Source organism: Oryzias melastigma, linkage group LG19, assembly GCF_002922805.2.
Source record: "Oryzias melastigma strain HK-1 linkage group LG19, ASM292280v2, whole genome shotgun sequence".
Taxonomy (NCBI): Eukaryota; Metazoa; Chordata; class Actinopteri; order Beloniformes; family Adrianichthyidae; genus Oryzias; species Oryzias melastigma.
Genome location: NC_050530.1, coordinates 13,816,641 through 13,831,944, shown reverse-complemented (window position 1 = coordinate 13,831,944; position 15,304 = coordinate 13,816,641). Strand labels below are relative to the sequence as shown.

Genomic DNA, 15,304 nt, shown 5'->3' with positions numbered 1-15,304 from the left:
GTATGGAATAGTATTTATAAAATACAAAACAATAATTTGCTAAAACAGATCCAAAAATAAGAAAATTCAAGTCTATATTATAGTAAAATAATGAAACAGACTGCTCCTTTAACAAAAAGTACACCTGAAGTTAGTCTTATAGACAAGACCCTCCATACTTCTGCCAAACTATGAAGCCATAAGGAAGCCCGAGTCTTGGTCTCCCTGTGCCGGTCCCCGGCCCGGACACAATACAGGGTTGTGTCAGGGAGGACATGCGGCGTGAAAATCTCTGCCAAACCAAATGTGCGGAACAATGAAAAGCTGATTAAATGTGGCGGCCCCTGACAGGAAATGGCAAAATTTGAATAACATACTAAGCATAGCAATTATACTGTGCACCATGTACGAGTAGTGAAGGAAGTATACTAACTGAATACTAATTTGACTAAATTTAAATATTTTAGCTTGACAATATATAGATAGTGAACTCAAAGACCCACTCCAATAAAAACTGCGTTTTTGGTGTTTTAACTTTTTTGTGTGTTTTTAACCAAGACATGTATAAACAACTTAAAATTAAAACTACATTTCTGAGTTTCTTTTTTCAAACTATGTTGGATCAAAACCCACGGTTTGACTGAGCTCAGGTCAAAGTCTCCCTTTTCCACTCCAAATCTGATCCGTCAACTTGCAGACAAATAGACCCAAGGTCTGCCTTTGGTTCCCTCAACTGACCTGCATCTGGCTCAAAACTGTCAGGCTGGAAAGCTCTGATATTGTTTGCCTCTATGTTTTTTTTTTTTGTTTGTTTGTTTGTTTTTTTTTTGCTATGCTAATGTTAGCTTAGCCTTGTGAGGTGCTATAAGCTAGTGGAAGAGAGTAGGGTTGATAGAAAATTAGAAGTGGCTAGCTCCTGCTGCTTTACAAAAAACTGTACAGACTTTTTTATTTTTGCCAAAAACGTAATAATCCTAATTAAAAGAACACTTGGAAGTATTTTGCAATAGAAAAAAATGTATAGTTGGAATGGAACTTTAAATAGACTATTTTTCCAAAGGGTTTCCCGAAAATCTTAGTGTACTAAAAGCTTCAACATGACCTAATAAAAAAGGATAAGATAACTTTTATATTTTATGTAATTTATTTTACTGCAATTATGTTTTGTATCATTTGAATAACAAGATAAGAGACAGAAGTAGCTCGGAGCTCAATAAAGTTTCCTTTAAATGTAGCATAAATAATCAAAAGACATCACATTGTAAGTGTCCTGGAGGCAGTGTGTGATGTGTTGCATTAAAACGGTAATAAAATAAAATGATATATTATTTTATTGCGCTGTGCCCAGAGCTTTTAACTTTTTCACCTTGTCGAGAAGGGAACCCGCCAGTACCAGGAAACGGCGAGGCAAAGGTCACGCTTATTATTTATTGGCAATCTGCCACCGCGGAGCGCGGGCACGAGTGCACGGGCACGAGCGTGCGTGCGTTTACTGGAAGCACCTCTGAACGGAGGGGGCGGAGCCTTACGAACATCGACTTTACTCACTGGAAACTGCCTCCAGTAACCTTCCAACACACACACACACACACACACGGAATCAGAGGGTGTCCGGCAGATATCACTGCTGCTGCCACATTCCTCTGCTCGGGAAAAGAAGAACCCCACAGACTTTTTGGATACTCGTTTTGGATTTTAATGCCTGACTTAATCACTCAGATAGCACTACTTTCGGGTAGTTCGCCTTTCTTCTTCGGCGACGAGGGGCTGCGGTACGGCGCTGAACGAATCCGGACGGTAAGTTGGGAAAAGACCTCCAAAAGAGGAGGAGGGGGAGGCGGAAAAAAGATGTCCGACTTGTTTGACGGTAGATGCTGTCAGGTAGGATTTCAGGCTAAAATGGGCTAGAACAGGTAATATAGAGATTGTTTGGCTTTATTTTGGGGTGCTGAATTGCCCACCGGCGGTGGTTGTGAACCGTTATGGCGCCTCCTGCTCCCACAGGCTGCCCTGCACCGTCCCGCGAGGACGGCTTAAATTCCCGTAGCCCGCGTGCGCAAGGGATTCCTGCGAAGACTGCATCCCATCTCACGCGCGCGTGAAACCAGACACGTTTTGGAAGAAAAAAACAAAACAAAAAAAGGGAATTGTGATTTAATAAAAAAAGTACAGCAGACTTAAAAAAATAATTAATATTTTTTTTTTACAATGACCCTGATTCAGAAATCCCTTGTTGCGGCTCGCCGATCGAAGACAATTGAAAGCAATCAGGATCCAGTTGCTGTCTGGCTGCACGACAAGAGCAGCAGATTCAGCAAACAAGCAAGCAGAGGATTCATCTGCACTAAATATAACCTGCAGCTGGTTGCCCAGTCCTGCCATCTGCATTTGTCTCAGTCGTGATAAGTGCATTTTAGAGGGGTAAACTGAGAGCTCCACTGTGGCAAAGTGGTCATTTGTTCGTGCCACTGCTTATGAATGAGTAAACGTGATATTCTTTTCTTGTCTTTAGGCTAAAAAAAGGTACTAAATGAGTGCTCCATCCCTTCTTCTTCCTCCTCCCTTGCAGCTGGGTTTAGGTGTTCTCTCACAGCCACTCTCTGGATGCATCAAACTCCTCCTCCCCGGGGCCCTGGACCCGGTGCGTGACCCCCACGCCCTCACCCACTCCCCTCTCCATCCCTTCTCCCTCCGCTTCAAGCTCCCCGCCTCCTGCCCACCCCGAAGCTCCCGCTCTCGGCCCCCTGCCTCTCGACCGCTTGGCAGAGGCAGGGGGCAATGGCGCCATGGTAGCTCTCAGTGGACGCAACTTTCTCACTATGAGCGCCGCCTCCACCTCGGAGGACAAGGTTCAGGGGTCAAACCTCACCCCCCATCACTTCAAACCCTTCGGCTCGCATGAACACTACAAACAGGTGAGTCTCGTCTAATGTTTTCAGAGACGTGGCGGTTTATTTTCCAAAGATCATAACACTTATTTCTTTTTTTTTTTTGGTACAGGTGATGTGTGCTTTTCATAAGCTTCAAGAGAGTGGCTTTTACTGGGGGGCTCTTGGGGGCAGAGAAGCCAGCACACTGTTGCGCTCTGAACCCCCTGGGACTTTCCTGATCCGGGACTCGTCAGATCATCACTACTTCTTCACGCTGTCTGTGAAGACCACCCTGGGAACGAGGAACCTGCGCATACACAGCGGCGAGGGCGGCTTCTTCCTTCAACCGGACCCTCAGAGCACCCAGAGGATCCCGCGTTTTGACTGTGTGCTGAAGCTCATTGCACACTTCATGGGGAAAGGGACGGACGCCGGAGGTGCCCGAGACAAAGCGAGTGGAGGCGGTTCGGAAGAGACGACGAAGAAGAGGGGACAAAACGTGTATTTGATTCACACGGCGGGAGAGAAGATCCCCCTGGAGTTACAGCGACCCCTCTGCACCTCTCTGTCAACTCTGCAGCACATGTGCAGGAGGACGCTGAACGACAGAGGCATGGCGGGGACGGGGACCGAGGACATCCCCAGCACGCTCAGAGACTTCCTAGAGGCCTATGATGCTCCAATTTGACTGACAGGATCTGCAATGGATGAGAGGCCTGACGGACAGCACAGAACAGAACAGCCGCCGACGTTTAATAGAATGTTGGCGCCATCACTGACTGACCAAACTGAGCCTAAGATACTAAAATAAGGCCAGTTTTTCCTATGGGAAGAGTCAGCCAATGGCAGATTTTTTTAAATGAACGGTATAAACTTTCTACCTAGTTGTGGATTAGGAGTGAGATTCTCTCTTCATTCCTGCCTTTGGAAAAACTAACATGAGTAGCAGATGAAGGTCAGCAGGCCATCGTTTGTCTCGCTCAGACGCAGAGCAAAGCCTCGTAGAAGATTAACTTGATTGGTCGATGTAAACCGCAAAGGCTTGTTCGATACGCCAGCGGGTTTCACAGGTTCAAAGACCTCCCCTCTGTAATATTTGCAACAAGAGAGAAGATGCTGAGAGGGAGTGAATCAGAATGGATAGGGGGGCAAAACAGAAAAGCCTAAACGTGGAACATGACCTCCATTATTTGTTTGGGACGAATGTTTTTGTGTTGTGGTGAGGGCGCAAATTTCCATTGCCATTTCTCGCAAATGTTGCCACATTTGTGGGAAGTACAATGCACGCTAACTACACACAAACATGCAGGTACAGGCTATTATGAAGTTTTGTTAGAGTGGGACAAAAAAAAATAACATTACCAAGCATTTTTCTCCTTTTCCACTTTTTTTCCCCTTTTTCCAATAATCCCTATTTTTGATGTGACAGAAAACAGACTACTGTCACGGAGACAAAAGCTTGTTACTGGCACAAAAGCTTTGGGTGGGACTAAACAAAGAAGCAGAACTTTATTTTTGTCCTGACTGGGTGGAAAAATGTCAGCGACACTGTAAAGCTCACTGGGAATTGACAATGATCCCAGAGATAAGGGAGAGTTTGCTTAGGGGGGAGAAGAAGAAGAAGAAGGAGGAGAAGAAGGAGGAGAATGGCGAGCGGGAAAGAGATTAGAAAAGGGAAATTGAAGAGGATGGAGAAGCAGGGTGGTGGAGAAGGGGAGGAGACATACCGGTATACAGCCTAACAAAAACACTGATGTGATTGAGGATAAGAGTTCAACGGGGACAGTGCTCCTGTAAACAAAACAGGCGATAAAAGAAAAGTCTCAGTTTAGTCTCAATTGTGCCTCTTAGGCCCTCTCAGGTGAACAGCTTTTTCTTCACTCCCGTCTTTGTTCTCCCCCTTTCCAGCAGAGCTTTTTAGCAAAATGTGGGCTTTTTTTACCACATTTTTTTTCTCGGAGAAGGAGACAAGTCTTGGTTTTGCCTGCATGATAGAAAAAAAGTGAAAAATTCCCTGCAAAAAAAGGAGACCTAAAGGTTTAGTCTTTTCTATTTGCCCTCCTCTACTTTAGATCTAGAAGGGAGAACATTTTCTGCGCCGTTTATTGTTTTTTAAACCCTTTTTTTTTCAATAGGCGCATTAAATCACAGGACAGATCTGGGTTTTAACTCTTCCCCCATATCCACAAAGTAGTTTTTTTATGTACATGTGCTACAGCAGTGGACCATGTGTAGGTAAATCATTTGTCTTTTATAAAGACTCTTGCTAAAAGGCTGGCCACTAGTCTGGCAAAAAAAAAGAAAGAAAAAAAACAAGCTGAAACATCCGAAATGACTAAACATTACGAAACAAATGAGAAAAAGAAAAACAGGAACGTTGCACATATTTATATTTCTAAAATATTAAAAATAATTTATATTAAAGAGCACTATTTTTAAAAAAGTCTATGCTTTTTGTGTTACTTGGCTTTTCCTCCTTTACCTCTTTTCTCCCTCTTGAGTCAATATTGACATTTCAAACTTTGTAAAGAAGTTCCAGCCTTAAGATTATTTTTGTGACAAATGGGATTTCCTCTTTCAACAAAGCAGTGTGTATTTAGCAGTCAGGACATTTGACGCAAAAAAACGTGAATGCTCACTTCTTATTTTCTTGAGTAAAGCCTTGTGGGGCAATCTCGCAGCGAAGGGGTTCCCAGGTTGCTCCATCACACACAACCTTTGACTGTGCAGAAAGCTCACGCTGGGCTGGACCTAACGGGAAAGGAATGCAGCGGGGTTCTCTGCATCCTGCCTGACAGGCGCAGAGAAGACGATGTCCTCTGGGGAGTGCGCGCGTGTGGTCAGTAAGGTGAAAGGGTGCGCGTGGAGGAGATTTATGGCAGTCTGCGGTTTTAAGTGCCATGCGAGTGCTTGGTCAAGCCAGATTGCAGTTCGGGAAGCTTGAGTTTCTCCGTTTCTGTTGCAGCACCTCCACCATCTGTCCGTCTGCGCACACACGGTTCCCATTCCCTGCATACCTTGTGCTCTGTCTGAGGCTGGCTTCCAGGAAAGAGGCACTTTAATTGAGTTGAGTTTTTACGGCTTGCCTGGTGTTAGTGTATGAGAAGGAGTGAATGAGGGGGTTTTTGTGTGATAGATGAGGCAGCACCAAGGAGTAGCTATCCCATTCCAAAAAAGAAAATCTCAAAGTCATATCATGACCACGGATAAGCCTACCTTAAATCATTTCGAAACTTTAATTGCTTTTTTTATTTACTTTGCCACTTGATATTTGCGTGCAATATGAGTGGCACGGGTCTGTTTGTTTAAAAAAGGGAAACTGAGAAGGTTTTCCCGTCGAAAATGACGCAAGTTGAAGGACAAACAAATGAGTAAGCCCTTTTCCCAAAATTCAACAAAAAAAATCCAGTTTCTCACACAAACACATTGTCTAAATAAGCCAGCTCAGCTCTCTCTGACTCATTCTATGTTGCCTGGTGAGCACGGATGGAATATTTTTCCCTGTGTCCTTATGAGCTGGAGTGAATCTCACACACTTGCACAAAGTCTTTCCACTATGACTCATTTATTCGGGTTATGGAAAAAAAATGAATCAGCTCAACAGTTGTGGACGGCCAGTTCAGCGGGTGTGCTTGGTTTTGACAGGGGCACCTCATTTTGAAAACTGATGACCATCTGATTTTCTGAGGGATTGTCCAACCATAAAGGTGGAAAGAAATATTCCGAGGTTAGTAAAACGCCTTACAACTGGCAATGGGCTGCAGCATTCCCGGAAGGGGCCTCCAGTTTGCTGATTATTTCTTCCTGGAAGGCTGTTGCTGTTTGCCGCCTGATCGGTCTGTACAGTAAGATGTTTGGTTGGCCCATCAGCTCAAGCATTGTCACCGCCTGCTTCTGATAAAGCCAGACCGGCTTACAGGAAGCTGGAGATTTACCCTCAGCATTCCATCATTCCTTCACCGTCAGCGTGTAAAAGACAAGAAAGCAGAGGAAGTGTAACCGATCAATAAAAACACATGTGGAAAGCATGCAGAAATGCACTCAGCTAGCCTGGGTGCACGTATGATTTTGCTTGTGACGTTAAGATCAAGGCTGGATATAGGCCCTAAAAACTATGACTACCTCCAAAATAAGAAAGCCTGCAAAAATCCAGTATTAAATAAAGAAAAGAAAAATTACACAAAACACACACACAACCAAAAAACAAGGATTGATGGACACATAAACAGACAGACATACATAGAAGAAATGGAACATTAAAAGGGCACAAACTAGTGTCCTGCTTGTGCCTGTCCCAAGTCCAGTAAAAGCGAAGGGTAGTCTCAGGAAGAGTTTTCAACATGAAAATTGCAAGACAAGATGAACTGATATGATGATAGCATAGCTTTCTAAGCATTTTGGGGTGTTTTCAGAGTGGACACATTTGATTTGGTTAAAGTGAATCAGAGTTCGTTTCTCCAAATAATCCGAAACAAAGTTTCAGTCTGACTATGCGCAAGCAAACTCTGCTCCAGGACCAGGAACCACTCTCTGACCCATTTTTCGAGGTGGTCTCGGTTTCTTTCCAATTGGACTGAGCTTCGGTTTGCTCTGAAATTCCTCTGTCTGAATACAAAATGGTCCAAGAGCGAAATAACTGCCACCGAAGCCGATTAGCGGACAATTGCGGAATAACGATGCAACAGCATCTCATTAAAATGTGGTCATATGAGTGCAGGCTCATTAAAAAAACTTTTAATGTGATACACATTGCTTTTCTTAACAATTTACATGTCATAAGGACTTATTAGCACACCTCGTAGCCGTGGCATCCCTATTACCTTGCAGCACACCTCCACCGTATCAAAGCAGCAGTAAAAAATGACCAACCTGGCCTTCATACAGATGTTCAAAATCGATAAGCGAAATAAAAAGTTTGAATAAGTGAACAATCCTGACAAACCCGCCCCTGTAACTCCTGCTAATGACTAAAGAGATCTTTAGTCACGTGGTTTTGTTTACAAGTTTTGATGCGGAACAGAAATCTCTGGTAGGGTTTAGGACTCGATCCGGAACAAATTAAGTGGACCCGGTCTAGAACAAATCCTTTTTCCAGTGTGAATACACCCTTGGAGACTTGGAGCGATTATGACACCCCGAACGCACACCTGCACTTGCAAACCCCACCCCCGCCCCAATATTCCCCCTGCACCCTATGGTAGGGCAGCTTGAATCTGGGCCTGATCAAGACCCATATGAATTCTGTTGATTAACTTCACTTTCACATGATTACACAACAAAAAGAGACCACATAGAAACAAACCTTAAATTCTTATCTCATTTTCAGATTTTCTTTAACTAGGCAAAAAAAAAAAATTCCAATGAGGTTAAAGAAATTATTTTCCAAGAATTCCTTTTTAAGAAGAAAATTCTAGTCACTAATAAATGTTATCTCAAACTAAGTTTATTGCGCTTTTGAACAACTTTCTTGATAAGATTATTTTTCTTGCAAGACCATTTTTCTTGACACAAGAGTCTTTTTTTCCTTCTTAAGATTTCGTTTTTGCAATGTTGTCAGTGGTTTTTCCCGAAACACTTATGGGTGTGCCTCAGCATAGCTCAAATAAAACGTGTTCAGGTAAAGATAATTAGCAAAAACTCAGCAGCAGTCAGACGTGTTGTCTTAGGCCCGTGTGTTGTTTAATGTCAGGGTTTAATGTTGGTCTCCTTTCACAGCTGCAGGAGCGTAGCGGCAGAAAGGCTCAAATGCCAAATGGCTTACAGTAAGAGCGTGGACTCAGACCAAACCCTTCCATACTCTCAGGTGTCACTGTTTGTCCCTGAGGCCAGCCAACAGCCCCGCACACCATTTGAACTCAACACGAGCAGGGAGACACGCACATCAGTTCAAACACTACCATATGCACATTCATATGTGGTGAGTAAGCGCCGTTTGGTCATGAATGAATGGCAACGCCTGCAAGCTCCTTCTGCTGCAGAGCAACAAGGTTGCTCCAGAACCTTTGAGAGTTCAGTCCTGCAATTTTCAGCCTCAATACTGTTTGAGGACACAGAAAAAAATGTATTTTTCTGACTATAAGTCACTTGAGTATAAGTTGCTGCAGCCAAAAAAATACTTAATAAGGAAGGAAAAAAATCATATAGAAGTTGTACTTTTGGGAAAACTTTAACAAAATACAGGATATTTCATCTGTAAAGGAAAATCATAATGACAGAATAATAGAATGAATATATGGACTCTTCACTACTATAACACTTCTTCTTCTTCTTCACCTTTCGGCTTGTCCCATTTTGGGGTCGCCATGAAACATGTATGGAATCTAGTATATTGTGCAACATTTGAACAATTATTCAGATAACCATAAAGCACATACTAGCAACGAAACTACTTTTTTTCACTTTAAATTAGTCAACTTAATCCATTTAATTCATTGGAACAATTCCGCCAAATCCAGTGTAAAACTGAGCACTACTGTCAGTAGGAAATACTGAGACACACACCTACAACGCCCTAGTGGTTGTTGCTATCTATCTATTTTTTAAATCGCATATAAGTGGCACCAGAAAAAAAAGTGATGTACACACCAGGAACATCCGCCCATGGTGTTCACATGGAACTGTCATGACTCGATACTAGGCCATGTACTGAGATTTAGAAGAGAAGCAAATTTTGCGAATGATTTTCTTTCACAACTCAATTACAACTCTTGGTGCCACAGATTTCAAGCCACAAGTATTTCTCCTCCATGATTAATTTTCAAATGATTGGTACTTCCATATTTTGAAAAGGACACTACATGCGTCACTATCAAATCTGACTCCCTGGTTAGTGAAAGTTCAACTGCTTTGACAACCAATCGCCACAGACCTATAAGATTGAGCAGCAATGCCCAAACGTGAAAGTTTTGAATGTGGAAGCTTAAAACACACATTTACATAGACTTTTCAATAGTCTGATTGAGGAAATAGAGTGCGGTTTATTTCCAACATTGTTTAATGTATCCTATCCAGTACTAGTAGTCGGGGGATTAGGTGGAAAACAAAAGTAAGAAGCTGAAGGACACTCATAATTAATTAATTAATTAATTATCACATTGTCAGCCTTTTAAATCGATACAAGTATCACCAAATGAAGTATTGTGATATATTGACAGATCGATTTTTTTTCCCACACCCCTAAATAAGAGCTCTAGCAAAAAAAATAGCCCAAGTGTACCACAAGTATACTTAGTCTAGGCCGAAAAGGGCAGCAGTAAACTTGAAGTTTATTTTTTGTGTACTATCTATGCTTTGCAAACATAAAAATTCCCAATTCAGTCTAAAGAAGTATTCAGGTAGTATACTTCGTACACTACATGGACATGGTCTATCTATAGTTATACCTTTAAGCGCACTTAATAAAATAAACTTCAAGTGTACCACACTTTGCTATGGGATATTTTCTAACTTTTTTCTTTGAAATAGAGAAGTTGGAAGTTGAAGATGTTTTTCTTCACCAACTCGGATATTCAACATATTGTGAAATTCAATTTTTCCTGGCCGGAAATCTGAAATTCTGAGTTCCCGGTTGCACCTAATTGCAGCATGAATGTTTTGTAATAGTTCACAATATACTGCACGTAGAAGCCACGATTCATTTTTCTGTGTCAATGAATTGCTCACAGTCAACAGCATAGTCTGATGACAGACGCCAAACAAACTTGCTCATGAAAAAATGTAATCAGGAAGGTGAGATCTTTGGGCAGATTAAGGCATACCTCTATGTATCCATCTTCTACTTTTGGTTTGTTAAGGGAAGGTCATGGTGGTGTCTACTTTAGGGTGAAGGCGGGGTACACCTGAACGGGTCTATCGCACGGCCCACAAAAAGTTCATAAAGAGAAATTGTTGAAATATTAAACATAGTTTGGGGAGTTATCATCATCATTTGATGCCTCTTGATGACAGTCGGTGATTTTTACTTCCTGTTTAAGGGACAGTCCTAAAACAAGGGGGTAACATTTTTGTTTATGACCTACTTTCAAGATAGCTGACTGGTTAAGATGACAGTCAATTATGGTACATTTTCCACGTCCAGTTTCATTTACTAACAACACATCCTGGCACATGAATGTAAATCTAAAACCCGCCTTGAACTTTGCGGCTTGCCATGAAAACAAGGGGTGAACACAAGTTACACTTTCTATGAAAAGTGGGCTCACCAGGGTAAATATGTTTCCTCCTTTAAGAAGTTGCAACATCTGTACAAAAACTCTGCTTATCCATTAAGTAAGTGAAAATAAAATGACGTTCCCAGGACTCAGTCATGCGTGACTCATTATTCTGATGAGGATAAAATATGGCAGCCTAGAATTTTTACAGAAATTTCCATCTGCTGTTGAGAAATTTGTGGACTTGGCCGTTCCCAGGTGGCCAAAACGAAATACTCTTCCAAAATAATGTTTAAAAGATGAATACAGCTACATGTATTTGTGTTGTTTGTCCATTTTTTCCAGCATTCAACGTGCTTGAATGGACTCAAATGTACCGGTTTTGGAGGTATTTCATTTGACATTGATCAATATGAATGTTTTTTATTGAGCCACATCTACAGAATTAAAATCTGCGCCTAGATGAAAGAAATTAGTCAAATCCATATCAGATTCTTGGATTTTTCTTATATATTCATAAAATTTCTTATTTTTTTTAAATTACAAATTGAGTGAAATGTGATATATTTAACCCCAAACTAGGTGAGCAGTTTTCTGTTTAGAACTGCTACGCTAAATTTTATAACATATAATCAGTAAGATTATGCAAAACAAATGAGTTTTCTGCAACCTCCAAATTATGGGGAACTGGAATCTGCAGCTGTGTCCACTGCATGTGTTACTTTGCATGCATATTCAGCATTCAGTGCATGCAGCAGCTGAATGCTGGAGCCTATCAGTTCCCCAAAGTGCTGCAGGTTTATAGGGCTCAGCTTCAGAGAAGTCACATGACTTCCCAGAGAGAGAGAGAAAAAAGAGGACAAAGGGGAATAAAGAGAAGGAGTGAAAAGAGGGTCAGCATTGATGCAGAGGGGTAAGCTGAAGGTCTGGAAAATGAATGTTGCAGAAGTGACTGTTCTCGGAAGTAAGATTGCACAGGCTGGCGAGGGTCTATAGTTACAGCCGAGGGATCAGAAGAACTGACAGACAGGAAAGTCTGCAAACAAAGAAGCAATCAGATGTCTGAATGAAGGACAAGGTGCATGAGCAAATCTCAATGATAAGGCCTGCTGTCATTAATGTTTTTGCACTTGTGGTATTGAAACCCACAGATGTGTATTTTACAATAATACCATTCCCCAAGTTTGCCATCTGTGGGACTTTGGGAAAAGAGGCTGCAATTCCAAAGAAAACTGTTCTCTATAAATTTAGTGGAACAGAGAACGAGACCGGAGCCAAATTTTACATTATAAAACGAAGATGAATGTGGAGACTGAAAAACAACCCATTTTGTATAAAATACAACCAAAAGTTAACATCGTGGCCACCAGCGTTTGAACGCTTCAGTGGTTCGGAATGGGTCTCTTTAGGCCCACTGAATGGAAATACAATTGGTTCCGCACAGATTAGTGTTTAGTTTGTATATCGTGCAGCTATAATTGGAATAAAACTGAAGGAGCAGCAAATTATAAACCCCTAAAGACTACCTGAGGTCAGATTTACGCAATACTGAAAAGCTCCCAGACGTGCAGTATCCCAACATCTACAATTACCTCCTTAATTTCCCATCTGCCCTTCTTAGACTGTATTTCTCACGCCGCTGCCCTGAGAGCTGCAGGCGAATTTAGGCAAAAATAAAGATTGAATTATTGAAAATGAAAAGCAAAAATTTACCTTTTGTTTATGTTGCTTAAATTCCCACTCTAATCATATTTTGATCTATCGTAAAAGCATTCCCAGTGGTCTTTTCTTTGTAATTATGCTGTTTTTAGCCTAAACCAAAACACTTGTGTCGCTTTCCATGACATAGTTCATTAAATTTAACCTCAGAGTTGTGGGCGGGAATGTTAGCATGGAGTAACCGCCCACCTTTTCCCACCGTCCATCTGTTTACTTGCTCTGCTGCTAGCTTACAGCCCCTCACAACCTAACATTACCGGTACAAAAAAAATGGCGACCAATATTGGAGCTATCTGGTCATCATTAGCAGTTTGGGAGCCCCAGCAATAACATAGGGACCTCTGTTTATATTATTAATTAAGTCAGATTTGACTAAAGACGGAAAAAAAATACTCAAAAAGAAGTTCACTATAGAGTGGCTTCAATGAAAATTCTCAAAATGACAATTTTCTGCCCCCTCCGCCTTTCCTCTCCTTTTCTTTTCTTATGATGAAGTATTAGGACCACCATAAAAGAAAATACATTTATAAATACACGAGAATAAAGTCTTAAAATTATGAGATGAAAAGCCAGCATTTAAGACAAAAATAAGACATTTACAACTTAAAAAGTTGTCATTTTAAAAGGATTTTTTTTTTCAAATTTAAGTTCTAATTTAATTAAACAATTGTGGATTTTTTGACAAAATTTTACGATTTTACTCTCCAGAAATTTTGATCTTTTTCCCACAATTCTATGATTTTGTCTTCACAACATTTTGACTGCTTTCTCATAATTCTGTTGTTTTTCATTTATTTTATTTCTGTTTTGTCTTCCTTCTTTTTAGGAAGTGTGTCGAAAAAAGTTTTGCTTTCTCCTTGCCTTTTGCTTTTTTCACATTACAACACTTCATCTTACTTTTCTGTTTTGTTTTTATCTTTAGTATTTCTTAGCTTACTATCTTGGAATATTCCATTGCGTCAGAAGGGTTGGGAGAGGATGAAACACTTTCTCACAAGCAGTCTTATGCCATTTTAGTAATTTGGGTTTTTTTGGGACACACTTAGGTAAAAATGGGCGTGGACATTTTTTAGACTCTGGGGCCCCCGTGGTGTTGGAAGGGCCCCAGGCAATCGATTACCTTTGCCTGATGGTAAGTCCGCCCCTGTCAGTTGTACAGTTTGAGCCAGATGCCAATTCATGGATTTATTTGTCTCGCCGTAGCAGCATGTACGTCACAGCTACAAGCTTTTTCCAAGTGGATTTCTTCGTCTGCTCCTTATTCCCTATAATTGAATAACGAAATGCTCAGAAAGGTAATTTTGAGCTTAATTTTCTTATTATGTGTTCTATATCATCAGAAAATGGCACAAGAAAAAGTTAAAAACACCAAAAACCAGACTTTCATTCGAGTGGATTTTAAAAAAAACGTAATGGTTTTAAAAGTTTCTGTTTACATGGTAAAAATAACTGATTAAATACACAATCAAGCAACTGAAAGGACACACCTGTCATATTTTCCACACACACCAGCCCTGTTAATATCTAAAACAACTACACCTCCTCCAGGTTGACGGGGCAAAGTATTGGACAGCTTTTCCTGTGCACATTTTGTTTGGTTTCTTTTTAATTGCAGGCTATGCAAATACATTTTACAACAGCTCACCTGATATAAAACAATCACTGCACAGTTGCCTAAGATCTTTATTGCTTGTTGGCACACAGTGGTTTCTCTTTGCTGTGTGGCTCGGCCCTAATTAGTGCTGATATTAACTTGGCAATGGTCATAAGGATCTTCGGTAAGTCCATAAAAATGTCTTTCCAGTTTTGCCTCTTCCTGCTGAGGCTTTTAAAGGCCAAAAATGCTCTCAGCATTGTATAACATTCTGGTTAATGACTGACTAGGTGGACTAGTGCATGTAGTAAACAAACTTTTTTAACATTTCTTAGTCTTCTTTGGTTTGAGGGTGAAAGCTACACTGTAAAACGGAACTGTTCAGCCCAGAACTCTTCTGTCATGTAACATCAGCTCATAGGCTGTTGGTCATTTGTTCAAAGGAAGTAGAAAAAGTCCATTATTTTTTCAAAGTGACTGTTAAAAAAAAAAATCCGCATTCTGAAACCTAGTGGACATCAACAGTCCCATAATGAATTAATTTTACTCAGAATTAGTCATTTTTATAATCAGAATGAGAAGGAATAGGACCCAAAGAACATTAGCTTTTTAGATCCGTCCATCCATCCAACTATCCATCCATCCATTCCATTATTCATCCATCCATCCAACTATCCAAACCACTATCCATCCATCCATCCAACTATCCATCCACCCATTCCATTATTCATCCATCCATCCAACTATCCAAACCACTATCCATCCATCAATTCCATTATTCATCCATTCCACCATCCATTCCACTATTCATCCATCCATCCATCCATCCAACTATCCATCCATTTATCTGTCCGTCCGTCCATCCATCCATCCATCCAACTGTCCATCCATCCATTCCAACTATCCATTCCATCCAACTATCCATCCATCCATCCATCTATTCAACTATTCATCCATCTATCCATTGCACTATCCATCCATCCATCCATTCA

The 15,304-nt window shown here is 41.0% G+C and overlaps 1 protein-coding gene across 1 annotated transcript; it reads left to right on the top strand.

Annotated features, from left to right (window-relative positions):
* Positions 1-1,435: 1,435 nt before the first annotated feature.
* socs3b (suppressor of cytokine signaling 3b) lies at positions 1,436-5,182 on the top strand. Its single transcript, XM_024285553.2, has 3 exons — positions 1,436-1,776; positions 2,549-2,894; positions 2,980-5,182. Exons 2-3 carry the CDS (start codon positions 2,766-2,768, stop codon positions 3,535-3,537), a joined length of 687 nt encoding a protein of 228 aa, XP_024141321.1. The 5' UTR covers positions 1,436-1,776; positions 2,549-2,765; the 3' UTR covers positions 3,538-5,182.
* The last annotated feature ends 10,122 nt before the right edge of the window (positions 5,183-15,304 follow it).

Bases quoted from the DNA above. Each gene is read 5' to 3' on its own strand.
- socs3b (XM_024285553.2), top strand. From the start codon at position 2,766: ATGGTAGCTCTCAGTGGACGCAACTTTCTCACTATGAGCGCCGCCTCC. The intron at 2,895-2,979 runs GTGAGTCTCGTC...TTTTTGGTACAG, and splicing joins CGCATGAACACTACAAACAG to GTGATGTGTGCTTTTCATAA.